The sequence below is a fragment of the Oncorhynchus gorbuscha genome, unplaced genomic scaffold (genome assembly GCF_021184085.1).
Source record: "Oncorhynchus gorbuscha isolate QuinsamMale2020 ecotype Even-year unplaced genomic scaffold, OgorEven_v1.0 Un_scaffold_134:::fragment_1, whole genome shotgun sequence".
Taxonomy (NCBI): domain Eukaryota; kingdom Metazoa; phylum Chordata; class Actinopteri; order Salmoniformes; family Salmonidae; genus Oncorhynchus; species Oncorhynchus gorbuscha.
The window spans coordinates 562501-580109 of NW_025744632.1; the positions used below are offsets into that span (position 1 = coordinate 562501).

General features: G+C 45.2%; 1 protein-coding gene across 1 annotated transcript in view; it reads right to left on the bottom strand.

Moving 5' to 3' along the window:
• The window catches only part of LOC124016973 (staphylococcal nuclease domain-containing protein 1-like), a 137800-nt gene that overhangs the window by 83247 nt on the left and 36944 nt on the right, over window positions 1-17609 (bottom strand). Inside the window, exon 4 of the mRNA XM_046332304.1 lies at window positions 4214-4340. Coding sequence (XP_046188260.1) covers window positions 4214-4340 — 127 coding nt within the window. The remainder of the gene's footprint in view (window positions 1-4213; window positions 4341-17609) is intronic.

Below are 17609 nucleotides of genomic sequence, written 5' to 3' on the forward strand. Positions count from 1 at the left end.
AACAATAGACTGGTGCTCTCCATACACAACAGGAGTAACAATAGACTGGTGCTCTCCATGCACAACAGGAGTAACAACAGACTGGTGCTCTCCATGCACAACAGGAGTAACAACAGACTGGTGCTCTCCGTGCACAACAGGAGTAACAATAGACTGGTGCTCTCCATACAAAACAGGAGTAACAATAGACTGGTGCTCTCCATACACAACAGGAGTAGCAATAGACTGGTGCTCTCTATACACAACAGGAGTAACAATAGGCTGGTGCTCTACATACAAAACAGGAGTAACAATAGGCTGGTGCTCTCCATACACAACAGGAGTAACAACAGACTGGTGATCTCCATACACAACAGGAGTAACAATAGGCTGGTGCTCTACATACAAAACAGGAGTAACAATAGGCTGGTGCTCTACATACACAACAGGAGTAACAATAGACTGGCGCTCTCCATACAAAACAGGAGTAACAATAGGCTGGTGCTCTCCATACACAACAGGAGTAACAACAGACTGGTGCTCTCCATACACAACAATAGGCTGGTGCTCTACATACACAACAGGAGTAACAACAGACTGGTGATCTCCATACACAACAGGAGTAACAACAGACTAGTGATCTCCATACACAACAGGAGTAACAACAGACTGGTGATCTCCATACACAACAATAGGCTGGTGCTCTACATACACAACAGGAGTAACAACAGACTGGTGATCTCCATACACAACAGGAGTAACAACAGACTAGTGATCTCCATACACAACAGGAGTAACAACAGACTGGTGATCTCCATACACAACAATAGGCTGGTGCTCTACATACACAACAGGAGTAACAACAGACTGGTGATCTCCATACACAACAATAGGCTGGTGCTCTACATACACAACAGGAGTAACAACAGGCTGGTGCTCTACATACACAACAGGAGTAACAACAGACTGGTGATCTCCATACACAACAATAGGCTGGTGCTCTACATACACAACATGAGTAACAACAGACTGGTGCTCTACATACACAACAGGAGTAACAACAGACTGGTGCTCTCCATGCACAACAGGAGTAACAACAGACTGGTGCTCTCCATGCACAACAGGAGTAACAACAGACTGGTGCTCTCCATGCACAACAGGAGTAACAACAGACTGGTGCTCTCCATGCACAACAGGAGTAACAACAGACTGGTGCTCTCCATGCACAACAGGAGTAACAACAGACTGGTGCTCTCCATACACAACAGGAGTAACAACAGACTGGTGCTCTCCATGCACAACAGGAGTAACAACAGACTGGTGATCTCCATACACAACAGGAGTAACAACAGACTGGTGATCTCCATACACAACAATAGGCTGGTGCTCTACATACACAACAGGAGTAACAACAGACTGGTGATCTCCATACACAACAATAGGCTGGTGCTCTACATACACAACAGGAGTAACAACAGACTGGTGCTCTCCATGCACAACAGGAGTAACAACAGACTGGTGCTCTCCATGCACAACAGGAGTAACAACAGACTGGTGCTCTCCATGCACAACAGGAGTAACAACAGACTGGTGCTCTCCATGCACAACAGGAGTAACAACAGACTGGTGCTCTCCATGCACAACAGGAGTAACAACAGACTGGTGCTCTCCATGCACAACAGGAGTAACAACAGACTGGTGCTCTCCATGCACAACAGGAGTAACAATAGACTGGTGCTCTCCATACAAAACAGGAGTAACAATAGACTGGTGCTCTCCATGCACAACAGGAGTAACAACAGACTGGTGATCTCCATACACAACAATAGGCTGGTGCTCTACATACACAACAGGAGTAACAACAGACTGGTGCTCTCCATGCACAACAGGAGTAACAACAGACTGGTGCTCTCCATGCACAACAGGAGTAACAACAGACTGGTGCTCTCCATGCACAACAGGAGTAACAACAGACTGGTGCTCTCCATGCACAACAGGAGTAACAACAGACTGGTGCTCTCCATGCACAACAGGAGTAACAACAGACTGGTGCTCTCCATGCACAACAGGAGTAACAATAGACTGGTGCTCTCCATACAAAACAGGAGTAACAATAGACTGGTGCTCTCCATGCACAACAGGAGTAACAACAGACTGGTGCTCTCCATACACAACAGGAGTAACAATAGGCTGGTGCTCTACATACAAAACAGGAGTAACAATAGGCTGGTGCTCTCCATACACAACAGGAGTAACAACAGACTGGTGATCTCCATACACAACAGGAGTAACAATAGGCTGGTGCTCTACATACAAAACAGGAGTAACAATAGGCTGGTGCTCTACATACACAACAGGAGTAACAATAGACTGGCGCTCTCCATACAAAACAGGAGTAACAATAGGCTGGTGCTCTCCATACACAACAGGAGTAACAACAGACTGGTGCTCTCCATACACAACAATAGACTGGTGCTCTCCATACACAACAGGAGTAACAACAGACTGGTGCTCTCCATACACAACAATAGGCTGGTGCTCTACATACACAACAGGAGTAACAACAGACTGGTGATCTCCATACACAACAGGAGTAACAACAGACTGGTGCTCTCCATGCACAACAGGAGTAACAACAGACTGGTGCTCTCCATGCACAACAGGAGTAACAACAGACTGGTGCTCTCCATGCACAACAGGAGTAACAACAGACTGGTGCTCTCCATGCACAACAGGAGTAACAATAGACTGGTGCTCTCCATACACAACAGGAGTAACAACAGACTGGTGATCTCCATACACAACAATAGGCTGGTGCTCTACATACACAACAGGAGTAACAACAGACTGGTGATCTCCATACACAACAATAGGCTGGTGCTCTACATACACAACAGGAGTAACAACAGACTGGTGCTCTACATACACAACAGGAGTAACAACAGACTGGTGATCTCCATACACAACAGGAGTAACACCAGACTGGTGCTCTCCATGCACAACAGGAGTAACAACAGACTGGTGCTCTCCATGCACAACAGGAGTAACAACAGACTGGTGCTCTCCATGCACAACAGGAGTAACAACAGACTGGTGCTCTCCATGCACAACAGGAGTAACAACAGACTGGTGCTCTCCATGCACAACAGGAGTAACAACAGACTGGTGCTCTCCATACACAACAGGAGTAACAACAGACTGGTGCTCTCCATACACAACAGGAGTAACAACAGACTGGTGCTCTCCATACACAACAATAGGCTGGTGCTCTACATACACAACAGGAGTAACAACAGACTGGTGCTCTACATACACAACAGGAGTAACAACAGACTGGTGCTCTACATACACAACAGCCAAAGGGAGATTTGGAAGTACGAGTGAACAATAAGATAAAACATTATAATGAATCCCAGCCACTGCATCTCACAGATGGCTCTTTTGAAAGCTCTCCTCAACTATCGCTGGCGGATGCGAAAATGTAAAAGTTTTTGTTCCCAGAAGTTGAGTGAGGGGAGAGGGGGAGGGAGATTATGAGCTGTCCACCTGGCTAGGGACGGGTGAGTCTCTATTTTTAATATTAGTTTGGCATTTCCCTTCTCTCCCTCTCCTTCCCACAGTCTCTCTCTCTCGGTCACCTCCTTGATGGGTCCCAAAGTCATAGCAGACACCCGGTGGAGCCTCCGCGACTACCATCTGTCCCCGCCACCATCTGTAAACTTCACTGGTAACATCCGGTGTACCGGCTGGGTTGACGAGGGCTCAACACCTCTACAAAGCTCTGTTCTAAAAGGGGCCCTCTTAAAAACCAGGGCCGTTCAGGAGCCATGACTTTGTGATGTCCATTTTATGGCACATTTAAAACCAGAAACAGTATGAACAAAGGGTAGATAAATAGGTAGGATGCTTTGTATTTTGGAAAGTTGATACCTGGCCTTTACAAACGTCAAAAGTCTCTAAGAAAATGCCAATTAGAGAGGGTGTGGGTGACGCACATCCAGGTTAAGGGCGGAGCTTATACGATCCTCTAATATACATTTTGGCTGAACCCAAACGCCAACTATTAGCCCCGACTTGGGCACTAGTCATAAGGGAAGGGGAAGGATTGTAGAACCAATAGCTCTCTCTTCAACAGAAAGATCAGTTCCAAGACCTCAACATAGGGTCAGGTATTTTACTACACATTAAAATGGAGACATTGCAGCACCATGTGACAGAAAGACAAAACACGTACCACTCTCCGTCGGCGGAGAAATTGGCTATGCAGTAGTCCCCTCGGCGGGCAGCGTACGAGCCCTCCACTGGGGGCTGGGCGGCGATCTCTGCCCTCATGGTCTCCATCAGGTTCTCCAGCTGGGTGCCTGAGGGGCGGGGAGAGAGAGGGAAGAGGATGAGGAGGAGCATGGAATGCTTCACGTTTGGTCTCTGTTTGAATACATTGAGTCCATTCCTGTTAGCATAGAGCCTGGTTGGATTACTTTGTAAGTATATGTAGAGTACTTGGAACACACATCTCTTCCTTGCAGTAATCACTGATCTACCATGATTGGATAGGTGAAAGTGATGTTTCCACTACAATGCTTCGACCAATAACGTCACATTAAATCAGTGATTAGTCCAAGGACAAGCGATTGTAGACATTGAAAATGTTTGTAGACATTTTGAATGTCTACAAACAGGCCCTTTGACGAGATGCCAACGGCATTAGCATTTGGCTCATATCTCATGTATCACTGTTGAGCCATACAGTGCGCTGCCCCAAAATGGACGCATGAACACAGTAACCACCATGGGGAAATTGGTCATCTCCGTTTCCTGTAGTAATTATCACTGCATTAGCACCATGTCACAAATACTAAATAATCCCATTTCTACTAGCCTTACCATCAGTGGAGACAGTCATAACCAAAACAGTATGAGTAAAAAGCTCTGTGGTGTGTTTACCAGTCACCAACCCATTATCCTGTATGGGAGAACTATTAGGTGGAGATGCCAGACAATGTGGCGGTGGATAATATCCATGTTTTGAAGAGGATGATAAGAGCGTCAGGCTGTGTGGATTCAGACTGCAATCACTAGTTCAGTGATTTGCGCTCAGCAGTAACAAATGGCTTGCTGTCACGGCTGATGGCTCGGAGTGTGTGTGAAGAGGTATGGGATGTGTGTGCGTAAGTGTGTGAGAGAGAGTGTGAAGAGAGTGCAGATCGCTTACTCCAGCTAGTTTAGCAAAGTGCCCAATGTTGAAATTACATGGTGATTTGTTGACAACCTATTCCCATTGATTTCCCTTTGGGCCTTGGGCAATGGAACAACCAGGGCTATACACTGACTCAATAAAAAAAGAATGACCCTTCGCCTGCACAGCAAGTGTGTGTGTGTGTGTGTGTGTGTGTGTGTGTGTGTGTGTGTGTGTGTGTGTGTGTGTGTGTGTGTGTGTGTGTGTGTGTGTGTGTGTGTGTGTGTGTGTGTGGGGGGGGGGGGGCTGGACATGGAAACATTCTCAATGATTGATGAAAAAAAGTAATTATTTCTAAGACGGCAAGAGAAAAGTAACACTAAATGCTATAATTGCTAGTAATGAACATGCTACACCAGCCATAACACACAGAGGACTTGTGGTCGTTTCCTTTTGGTGAGCCAGGTTGATAGAGGTGATGGTGTCCGTCACAAACATACAGACGTTCACACACGCAGATGTTCACACACAATGGCACTGCATATATGACATACACACACAGATCAGTGCAATCTGTGTAATCTGTGTAATCAATGTAATCTGTGGCCCGTGACCTTGAAGCATTACGGAAATGTGACATGGAGGAGCTCCTCCACTGCATTACCAACACTACTGAACGGGGGAGGTGTGTGTGTACTGGAGGGAGGTGTGTGTGTATTGGAGGGAGGTGTGTGTGTGTGTGTATTGGAGGGAGGTGTGTGTGTGTGTGTGGGGGGGGGGGGGGGGCAGCTTAATGTGTTTTGTGATCAAACAAACACCTCAAAGGCAAAGCCACATTAAACGAACGAACAAGCCACATCTCACACGCACACCACTGCTCCCTCCCTCCCTCCCCAACGGCTCAGAGCTGTTATTGTGATTTTATTCATTTAAAAAAACAAGGGATTATTAAAGGTTAAAGAGAGTGAGCGGCCAGCTAGCTCTTAGCCAGCTACCTTAACATGACGTGTTACGCTAAATGTACGTGAGAGGGGGTGTGTGTGTTTGTTGTGGGGTTTGGGGAGAGGAACGTGGCGTCCACACTCCTCACTGCCCATCCACTGGCACCCTGATGGCTAATGACTGCACAGACACACACACACACAAACACACGCTTGAGAGAGGCATCCTCGGTGTTTTGTAGGAGCAGCAGGAAACACGTCAGATCAACAACCCTCCCGTCTATCCCAGAGGTACAGCTCAGATAAACGACCCTAACCCCCCAAACCTCCCGTCTATCCCAGAGGTACAGCTCAGATAAACGACCCTAACCCCCCAAACCTCCCGTCTATCCCAGAGGTACAGCTCAGATAAACGACCCTAACCCCCCAAACCTCCCGTCTATCCTAGAGGTACAGCTCAGATAAATGACCTTAACACCCCAAACATCCCATCTATCCCAGAAGTACAGCTCAGATAAACGACCCTAACCCCCCAACCCTCCCGTCTATCCCAGAGGTACAGCTCAGATAAACAACCTTACCCCCCCAACCCTCCCATATATCCCAGAAGTACAGATCAAATAAACAACTCCATCCCTCCCATCTATCCCAGAGGTACAGCTCGTGACGGCTGTGTTACCGTAGTAGCGCACCAGGTCCGTTGCCGTAGTTGCGGCTGTGCAGCGCTCCGGCTGCCGGCGGTTGATTTATTCATCTAATTAAAAAAGTTTGAGAGAGAGCGTCTTCCTGCTTCCCCAGCCAGGAGTGGTAGTGGTAAAGGAGTGTGTGTGTGAGTGTGCGTGCGTCTTTGCCTGGGTCGCGAGGCATGCTCCACTTTGGGCCCAGAGAGACTTGATTAAATAATAAATAAGCTAAGAGGGAGTCCTCTCCAATCGCTATATAAAGCTTTAATGGAAACACTTCATTTAACCTAATTAATACCAGCGGCCTGGCAGGTACAGGAAGGAGGTAGGGTACAGAACACATGATGTAGCAGAGACCTGGCATTACTGTGGAGGGGAAGGTACAGGAAGGAGGTAGGGTACAGAACACATGATGTAGCAGAGACCTGGCATTACTGTGGAGGGGAAGGTACAGGAAGGAGGTAGGGTACAGAACACATGATGTAGCAGAGACCTGGCATTACTGTGGAGGGGAAGGTACAGGAAGGAGGTAGGGTACAGTTTTTCCTTGGGGTTTTGCCTGCTACACAAGTTATGTTATAGTCACAGACATGATTTAACCAGTTTTATAAACTTCAGAGTGTTTTCTATCCACGCATACTAATCATATGCATACACTATATTCCTGGGATGAGTAGCAGGACGTTGAAATTTTGCACGCTTTTTATCAAAAAGTTGAAAAAATGGACCCTAACCTCTTAGAGGTAGGCAATGCCACCAAATACTAATTGAGTGTATGTATACTTCTGACCCACTGGGAATGTGATGAAATAAATAAAAGCTGAAATAAATCACTCGCGACTATTTTTCTGACATTTCACATTCTTAAAATAAAGTGTTGATCCTTACTGACCTAAGACAGGGAATTTTTACTAGGATTAAATGTCATGAATTGTGAAAAACTGAGTTTAAATGTATTTGGCTAAGTTAAGTAAGCTTCAGACTTCAACTGTATGTATTTTTTATTAAACCTTTTCGGGCTAGGGGGCAGTATTTTCACATCTGGATAAAAAGTGTGCCTAAAGTAAACTGCCTACTACTCAGGCCCAGAAGCTAGGATATGCATATAATTGGTAGATTTAGATAGAAACTTTAGAGTGTTTTCTAAAACTGTTTGAATAATGTCTGTGAGTATAACATAACTGATATGGCAGGCGAAAACCTGAAAAAAAATCCATCCAGGAAAATAAAATTGAGATCACTCTTTTCAATGGGTTTTCTATGGGGCTCTAGATTTCTGTGGCCTTTGCTTGCAGTTCCTATAGCTTCCACTGGATGTCAACAGTCTTAAAAATTGGTTGATATTTTTCCTTTGAGAAATAAAGAAGTAGGGCAGTTCAGAACGAGGGTCGAGTGAAGTGTACTGTTTGTTAGAGGCGCGTGACCTGAAAGCTTGCTCCACTTTGTTTTTATATCCGCTATTGAACACAGTTTATCCCGTCTTAAATTTTAGCGATTATTTACGTAAAAAAAGTTTTAAAAAGTTGTATTAGGAAAGTTGTTTGAAATGTTTGGAACAAGTTTACAGGTAACTTATTAGATATTTTGGAGTCATGTTGTGTGAGTTGGAACCGGTGTTTTTCTGGATCAAACGAGCCAAATAAATTGACATTTTGGAGATATAACGACGGAATTAATCGAACAAAAAGGACCATTTGTGATGTTTATGGGACATATTGGAGTGCCAACAAAAGTCGATCTTCAAAGGTAAGGCATGAATTATATCATTATTTCTGCATTTTGTGTCGCGCCTGGCGGGTTGAAATATGAATGTCATGTGTTTGTTTGGTGGGGTGCTATCCTCAGATAATCGCATGGTTTGCTTTCGCCGTAAAGCCTTTTTGAAATCTGACACGTTGGCTGGATTAAGTGTAGATTTAATTTGGTGTTCTGCCATTTCACCGGATGTTGTTGACGGGTTCCGCTAGCGGAACGTCTAGCCATAACAGATCTAAACCTGTTTTCACTTAGTCACTATGGGGTATTATGTGTAGATTGATGAGGAAACAAATGAATTCAATCCATTTTAGAATAAGGCTGTAACGTAACGTGGAAAATGGAAGGGGTCTGAATACTTTCCGAAGGCACTGTAGGCTATGCTACATCCTATCCTATGATAATCAGGGCAAGCACACAAACCCAAGTGTGGCCGGTGTGCTTATGAAACACCAATTTTAACCCTACCTTACATGTTCTCCTATGAGATCCATCCTCCAGGCCAGTGTCCTCATATAATACCAGTGGGGTTTAAAGCCATCCATTAGGACATATGGCTGAGGTTACATAAGGAACAGTAGATCAGTACACGGCCGACAGCATCCCAAATGGCACCATATTCCTTATGTAGTGCCCTATGGGCCCTGGTTAAAAGTAGTGCACTATTTAGGGAATAGGGTAACATTCGGGAAGCAGTCATCTCTATGGATCACTGATTTCCCAGTGTAATTGAACTACTTGGTAGAAGTCTTAGATTCCCTCTAATTACAGTCGGGTGAGATTGAGTCAGACACTGTACATCTAATGTCTCTCACTCTGAAGGTGGATGTGGAGGATAAAGACGTTGGTTAGGGAGAAGGAACAGGGACCGTGTCTGTTACAGTGAACCTGCAGTCATGTTGATATTGACCAATGAGGTTATGTTTCTTGGTGATGGTTGTAGGCTGTTCACAGAGAAGACTTAGTGCACACATACATAGCATAGCAAACACCCCCCCACACACAGGTCAATCCTTCATTTCAAGTGCCATCCTGATTTAGTGGTGAACTTAAGCATCTTAACTACTACATATTTCTGTGGTTTTGCTATCCATTATATAACACACACACACACACCACAGGGCCAGGCGAGAGAGAACGATGACACTTGGTATTAGATTTAGCGCTGGGGTTCTGCAGCATTAGAATCTCCCTACCTACTGCCAGTCAGTTTATGGCTGGTCATTTGCTGTGCAGGCATCTTGACCCAAGGTGACCTGTAGTGAAGGGCACTGCTTTATTACACACATCTATGCATGCAGATTCCCTTCCAGGTGTAGGCTTGGAGAGAGTGGGAATGGGAAAGCACATGGGAATGGGAAAGCGCTCACACACACACACACACACACACACACACACACACACACACACACACACACACACACACACACACACACACACACACACACACACACACACACACACACACACACACACACACACACACACACACACACACACACACACACACACACACACACACCTCTCAGAGTGAGAGGAACGAGGACAAATACACTAGCACTCTCCAGCAAGCAGACACACAGAGAGAGAGAGAGAGAGAGAGGAATGAAGACACATACATTAGCACTCTGGCAAGCATAGATGCACCCCCCCCCCACACACACACACAGGTAAACAAACAGGCAAAGTGTTCCTTTTTTCAGCTTGAAAGAACATCATTCCAACCCAACCGATGTGTAAAAAACATAAACCAGCCTACATCTCCCTCTGTCTGTTTACATACACTGCAGAGAAATCTAAAGATAAACCCTGTGAGTGTCCAGTGAACCGACGCCTACAGTTGGTTTCCTGCCTTCAGCAACCCAGAGAGATCTGCAACATGCATCTCTGGCAAATCCAAATCAGGCCAGGAGAAATACCAGGAGACGTATGTAGTAAGGAGAGTCCCAGTTCCCAAATCAGGCCAGGAGAAATACCAGGAGACGTATGTAGTAAGGAGAGTCCCAGTTCCCAAATCAGGCCAGGAGAAATACCAGGAGACGTATGTAGTAGTTCCCAAATCAGGAGAGTCCCAGTTCCCAAATCAGGCCAGGAGAAATACCAGGAGACGTATGTAGTAAGGAGAGTCCCAGTTCCCAAATCAGGCCAGGAGAAATACCAGGAGACGTATGTAGTAAGGAGAGTCCCAGTTCCCAAATCAGGCCAAATCAGGCCAGGAGAAATCCCAGTTCCCAAATCAGGAGACCAGGAGACGTATGTAGTAAGGAGAGTCCCAGTTCCCAAATCAGGCCAGGAGAAATACCAGGAGACGTATGTAGTAAGGAGAGTCCCAGTTCCCAAATCAGGCCAGGAGAAATACCAGGAGACGTATGTAGTAAGGAGAGTCCCAGTTCCCAAATCAGGCCAGGAGAAATACCAGGAGACGTATGTAGTAAGGAGAGTCCCAGTTCCCAAATCAGGCCAGGAGAAATACCAGGAGACGTATGTAGTAAGGAGAGTCCCAGTTCCCAAATCAGGCCAGGAGAAATACCAGGAGACGATGTAGTAAGGAGAGTCCCAGTTCCCAAATCAGGCCAGGAGAAATAGTAAGGGAGAGTCCCAGTTCCCAAATCAGGCCAGGAGAAATACCAGGAGACGTATGTAGTAAGGAGAGTCCCAGTTCCCAAATCAGGCCAGGAGAAATACCAGGAGACGTATGTAGTAAGGAGAGTCCCAGTTCCCAATTCCACGTTGGTTTGAAGAAAATTTAAAAAAAGACAAATCTATGAATTTGCAGTCTCAGGGTAAGAGGCTAATGGGTCTCCAGTGTGACAGGCCTCACTTTGTGTATTTGCTAGTAAGCAAAAGCACTGATCCACATAAAGTGAAGACTGTTCCAGATCTCTTTTCTCCTCCTTCCCTCTCTTTTCTCTCACTCTGTTCTGTAATTTGTTTATGCGCCATTATGGCTGCAGCTGTTGGTAAATCATATGTAATTACATTGTAAATGCCCCGCGTGGAACGGAGAAAGCGATTAGGCTTTAGAGAAGAGAAAATGATTTTAGTTGGGGTTGATTAAAATGCCGTTTGGCTGTGGTGTGGTGAATGAGGCGTACTGGCGGAAAGAAAACAAAAAGCAATGAAAACACTGGATCATGTTGTCCTCTGCACTCGACCGAAGGCCACGCGGAATCCTACATGACCAAATCATTACCATCAACAACGGAGATCATCCCATCCAGAATGAAACAGAAGACCAGAGAACAGATGAAAGAATCACTGCTAAATGGTTACTAAAAAGCTGGGATAATTCCAATTCCCTTCCCAAATGAAGAAATTAAACACAAAATCACTGTTAAGCATTTTCCAAACGATGCAGAAACTCTAATTCAGGACACCCAAAGAGAGATAACGGGGAACAGAAAACCAAGAACAGGAGAAGTGCAGAAAGAGGCAACATTTCACCAGCTGTAATCAGCTCAATATTCAAATGTATGAGATGCACACAGCAGCATCTAGAAAGGAGCACACCCAGGGAAATGGGTAACTAACCTAAAAACAACACTTATTCTGGGAGGTCTCAGAAGACTCTCATTTCCATTTAGTACATGTTGTTCCCGGCGTCTTTATCAGATCTGCTATATAGGCTCTGGTGTCTGAACTAGCTTATATTAGCAGTTGTAACGCTGCCGCTTCTGAAGTGTGCATACGGTGTGTGTGAATACGGGCAGTCTGAATGATGACACCGGGCTGAGGCACACAGTGCTAACTCTACCTGATAGTTTGGCCTGTTAAATATGCATGAGGTTTGGACAGGCTTCATCCTCTGGGGGGGGGGGGGGGGGGGGCGGCTTGTGTTAAAGAACTTCCTGTTGGGAACGGGAACAACACTGCTGATTACACACACACACACACACACACACACACACACACACACACACACACACACACACACACACACACACACACACACACACACACACACACACACACACACACACACACACACACACACACACACACACACACACACACACACACACACACGAGAGCTGAATGATAACAGCCAACCTACCTCAACACAGACAAAGGAGGTACTGGAGATGCAGGGGAGAGATAAAATGGCTTTATGGGGAGCAATTTACTCCTCTTTTGGGCACCAGTTGGGAGAAAGTGTCGGCAGCCGCTGTGCGTGGAGCGAGGCCGCCATAACAAACAAATGATGGCAGAGCCTCCCTAATGCCCACTCTGCCTGTGGAAGAGTGTTTCAGAGTCGCATCGCACAGGACACTCTCCCTCTCTCAATCTTTCTCTCCCCCTCCTGGCAGTCGGAGAGGGGGCCCTCTCCACCAAATTACAGTTTCTGTCATTTGAAAGCCCAGAAGAGACAAAGAGGCAGCATCTGTGACTTTTCTCCTGCGCTCTACACTCCCATTGAGGCCTCGTCGAGTGAGGCTAATGCGGATTTTCTCCCAATATGCAGTGCCGCATTGGGAGGGTTCACCTGTACTTGTATTTAGGAGGAGAAGCGTTTAAGTGGGTTCATTGCCAAGAGAAGAGCGATTCATTGCCACATAAGGTAACCAGCGTTGACTTTCTGGTTACTAGTGAAACCAGAGCACTAAGACCAAGAGCAAGCCGGATTAGGTCCTGCTCCCTCCAAAATACACCCCTCAGAACAAACCGTGCTACAGCTGAGCAGACAGGTGATCTGACCTTCCAATCTTCAGTTCCATTCAAATTCAACAATGAATGCCTTCGCGGTAAAGCTCATCCGAGGACCTCTAAATATTGCATCATCCGGCGCGGTGGTGGGTTAAGAAAACAAATCAAACTTGCAGTGTCTGCTTTTCTCCCTGCTTGAGTTTGTTGTTGCTTTCTACAGCCGTGGCCTCTGCAGTTTGTGTGGAGTGTCACCACAGCTGTTAACAGACCAGCTGAAGAGAAACAAGACGTAGTTCAGCACGACTGAAGAATATAGACCCGGTGAAACAAGGACGGCCGAGAGATGTGAGGATAAAATCATGACCATGACAAACTACTGCCCCCTCTAGGATGACCGTGTCCTCAAAAGACAGGCCAGCGGTAGGCGGGGGGAAACAAAGAGCCACCCTCTACAGAGGATCACATGGGAACAGGGACTTGCTTATGTGCACAGAGCTTTATCCAGCCATCTTCAGTCCCCATTAAGCAGGGTCGTGTTCATTTGAGCACACAATGGAAAACATTTTCAAACATTTCGCAACTGAACACAAAAAATGTGCATTTCGCATTGGCCAGGAAGACCCTCCCTGTTTCAATCCATTTTTTCTGCCATTTGGTGCCTAATGAACACGGTCCAGGAGTGGAGAGCTGTTTCTAAGATGGTCCTAGTTCGCTGCTTCACATTAAGGCCTGGTTAGAGCTGGTTAGATTCCCTTTCGGACAGATCGATAGAGAATGTCCTCTTATTGATGTCAATACTGGCAAATGCAAACGACAGATTTTTTTACCCTGTCAGCTCAGCGATTCAATCTTGCAACCTTACGGTTAACTAGTCCAACGCTCTAACCACCTGCCTCACGAGGAGCCTGCCTGTTACGCGAATGCAGTAAGAAGCCAAGGAAAGCTGCTAGCTAGCATTAAACTTATCTTATAAAAAACAATCAATCATAATTCGACACCATTCTGTATACTTCTGGCCCTTCTTTGGACACTGTGTTAACTAACCTCCAGACGAGCTTCAATGCCATACAACTCTCCTTCCGTGGCCTCCAACTGCTCTTAAACACAAATAAAACTAAATGCATGCTATTCAACCGATCACTGCCCGCACCTGCCCGCCCATCCAGCATCACTACTCTGGACGGTTCTGACTTAGTAAACGTGGACAACTACAAATACACCTAGGTGTCTGGCTAGACTGTAAACTCTCCTTCCAAACTCACATTAAGCATCTCCAATCAAAAATGACATCTAGAATCGGCTTCCTATTTTGCAACAAAGCGTCCTTCACTCATGCTGCCAAACATACCCTCGTAAAACTGACCATCCTACCGATCCTTGACTTTGGCGATGTCATCTATAAAATAGCCTCCAACACTCTACTCAGCAAACTGGATGTAGCCTATCACAGTGCCATCCGTTCTGTCACCAAAGCCCCATATAATACCCACCACTGCGACCTGTACGCTCTCGTTGGCTGGCCCTCGCTCCAAACTCAACGCTAAACCCAGGTTATCGATAAGTCTCTGCTAGGTAAAGCACCGCCCTATCTCAGCTCGCTGGTCACCATAGCAGCACCCACTCGTAGCACACACTCCAGCAGGTATATCTCACTGGTCACCCCCAAATGACATAAATGTAATGTAATGTAAATGTAATTCCTCCTTTGGTCGCCTTTCCTTCCAGTTATCTGCTACCACTGACTGGAACGAACTGCAAAAATCACTGAAGCTGGAGATTCCCATCTCCCTCACTAGCTTTAAGAACCATCTGTCAGAGCAGCTCACAGATCACCGCACCTGTTCGTAGCCCAACTGTATACAGCCCATCTATCTACCTCATTCCCATACTGTATTTATTTATTTTTCTCCTTTTGCACCACAGTATCTCTACTTGCACATCCATCGTTTGCACATCTACCATTCCAGTGTTTAATTGCCATATTGTAATTACTTCGCCACCATGGCCTATTTATTGCCTTAACTCCCTTATTTGCACACACTGCATTGGATATATACTTTTTATTTATTTTTTTGTACTGTATTATTGACTGTATGTTCTGTTCATTCCATGTGTAACTCTGTGTTGTTGTATGTGTCGAACTGCTATGCTTTATCTTGGCCAGGTCGCAGTTGCAAATGAGAACTTCTTAACTTCTTCGATATAGGGGGCGCTCTTTTAATTTTTGGATAAAAAAACGTTCCCGTTTTAAACAAGATATTTTGTCACAAAAAGATGCTCGACTATGCATATAATTGACAGCTTTGGAAAGAAAACACTGACGTTTCCAAAACGGCAAAGATATTATCTGTGAGTGCCACAGAACTGATGCTACAGGCGAAACCAAGATGACATGTCAAACAGGAAATGGCCCAGATTTTGAAGGCGCTGTGTTCCAATGTCTCCTTATATGGCTGTGAATGCGCCAGGAATGAGCCTACACTTTCTGTCGTTTCCCCAAGGTGTCTGCAGCATTGTGACGTATTTGTAGGCATATCATTGGAAGATTGACCATAAGAGACTACATTTACCAGGTGCCCGCTTGGTGTCCTCCGTCAAAATTATTGCGTAATCTCCAGCTGCGTGCATTATTCCATTTGCTCCAGAGGAGAAACCAAACTGCCACAAATGATTTATCATCGAATAAATATGTGAAAAACATCTTGAGGATTGATTCTAAACAACGTTTGCCATGTTTCTGTCGATATTATGGAGTTAATTTTGAAAAAAGTTTGGCGTTGTAATGACTGAATTTTGGGGGGGTTTTCTTAGCCAAACGTGATGAACAAAACGGAGCGATTTCTCCTACACAAATAATATTTTTAGAAAAACTGAACATTTGCTATCTAACTGAGAGTCTCCTCATTGAAAACATCCGAAGTCCTTCGAAGGTAAATTATTTTATTTGAATGCTTTTCTTGTTTTTGTGAAAATGTTGCCTGCTGCATGCTAGGCTTAATGCTATGCTAGCTATCAATACTCTTACACAAATGCTTGTGTAGCTATGGTTGAAAAGCATATTTTGAAAATCTGAGATTACAGTGTTGTTAACAAAAGGCTAAGCGCTTGTGAGCCAATATATTTATTTAATTTAATTTGCGATTTTCATGAATAGTTTACGCTCCCGGACACAGGATTGCTCGACGCAAGAAGTTAACAAGCTTCCCTAGTTAGATAAAGGTGAAATAAAAAAAGAATCACTAGTTTTAACTACACTACTAGTTGATGATACTAGTTTATCTAGTGTGTCCTGCGTTGCATATAATCGATGCGGTGCGCATTTACGAAAAAGGACTGTCGTTGCTCCAACGTGTACCTAACCATAAACATCAATGCCTTTCTTAATATCAATACACAGAAGTATATATTTTTAAACCTGCATATTTAGCTAAAAGAAATCCAGGTTAGCAGGCAATATTAACCAGGTGAAATTGTGTCACTTCTCTTGCGTTCATTGCACGCAGAGTCAGGGTATATGCAACAGTTTGGGCCGCCTGGCTCATTGCGAACTAATTTACCAGAATTGTACGTAATTATGACATAACATTGAATGTTTTGCAATGCAACAGCAATATTTAGACGTATGGATGCCATCCATTAGATAAAATACAGAACGCTTACGTATTTCACTGAAATAATAAACATTTTGTTTTCGAAATGACAGTTTCCGGATTTGACCATATTAATGACCTAAGGCTCGTAAGCACTTGTGCGTTTTGCCAGCAGCTCTTCGCAATGCTTCAAGCATTGCGCTGTTTATGACTTCAAGCCTATCAACTCCCGAGATTAGGCTGGTGTAACCTATGTGAAATGGCCAGCTAGTTAGCAGGGTTCGCGCTAATAGCGTTTCAAACGTCACTCGCTCTGAGACTTGGAGTAGTTGTTCCCCTTGCTCTGCATGTGGGTAACGCTGCTTCGAGGGTGGCTGTTGTTGATGTGTTCCTGGTTCGAGCCCAGGTAGGGGTAGACCGAACCACAGAGCATAAGGAACAAGAGGGAGAAAGATAGACTTAGCAACAGAACAAAAGAGAGATTGAATACCAGGAAGGCTGTACCACTGTCAGCTCTTAGCTCCTAAATCTGGTCTGGACTAGGTTGTACCGCTGTCAGCTATTAGCTCCTAACTCTGGTCTGGTCTGGTCTAGCCTGTAGCGCTGCTAGCTATTTGCTCCTAACTCTGGTCTGGGCCAGGCTGAGGCTTGGTGGGCCTGAATCACAGTCCTGGATGGTCTGATACTGTAGCTCTCGACTAAAAATCCTTCTTAATGCTCTACAGTCATGGACAGGTAAAGAGGGCCAAGCTAGAGACAGAACATCCACATATCTTCTGTTAACACCCACAATCCCTAGGCTGCAAAACAGAGGAAAACAAACAGTGTTTTAGTAGCCTGT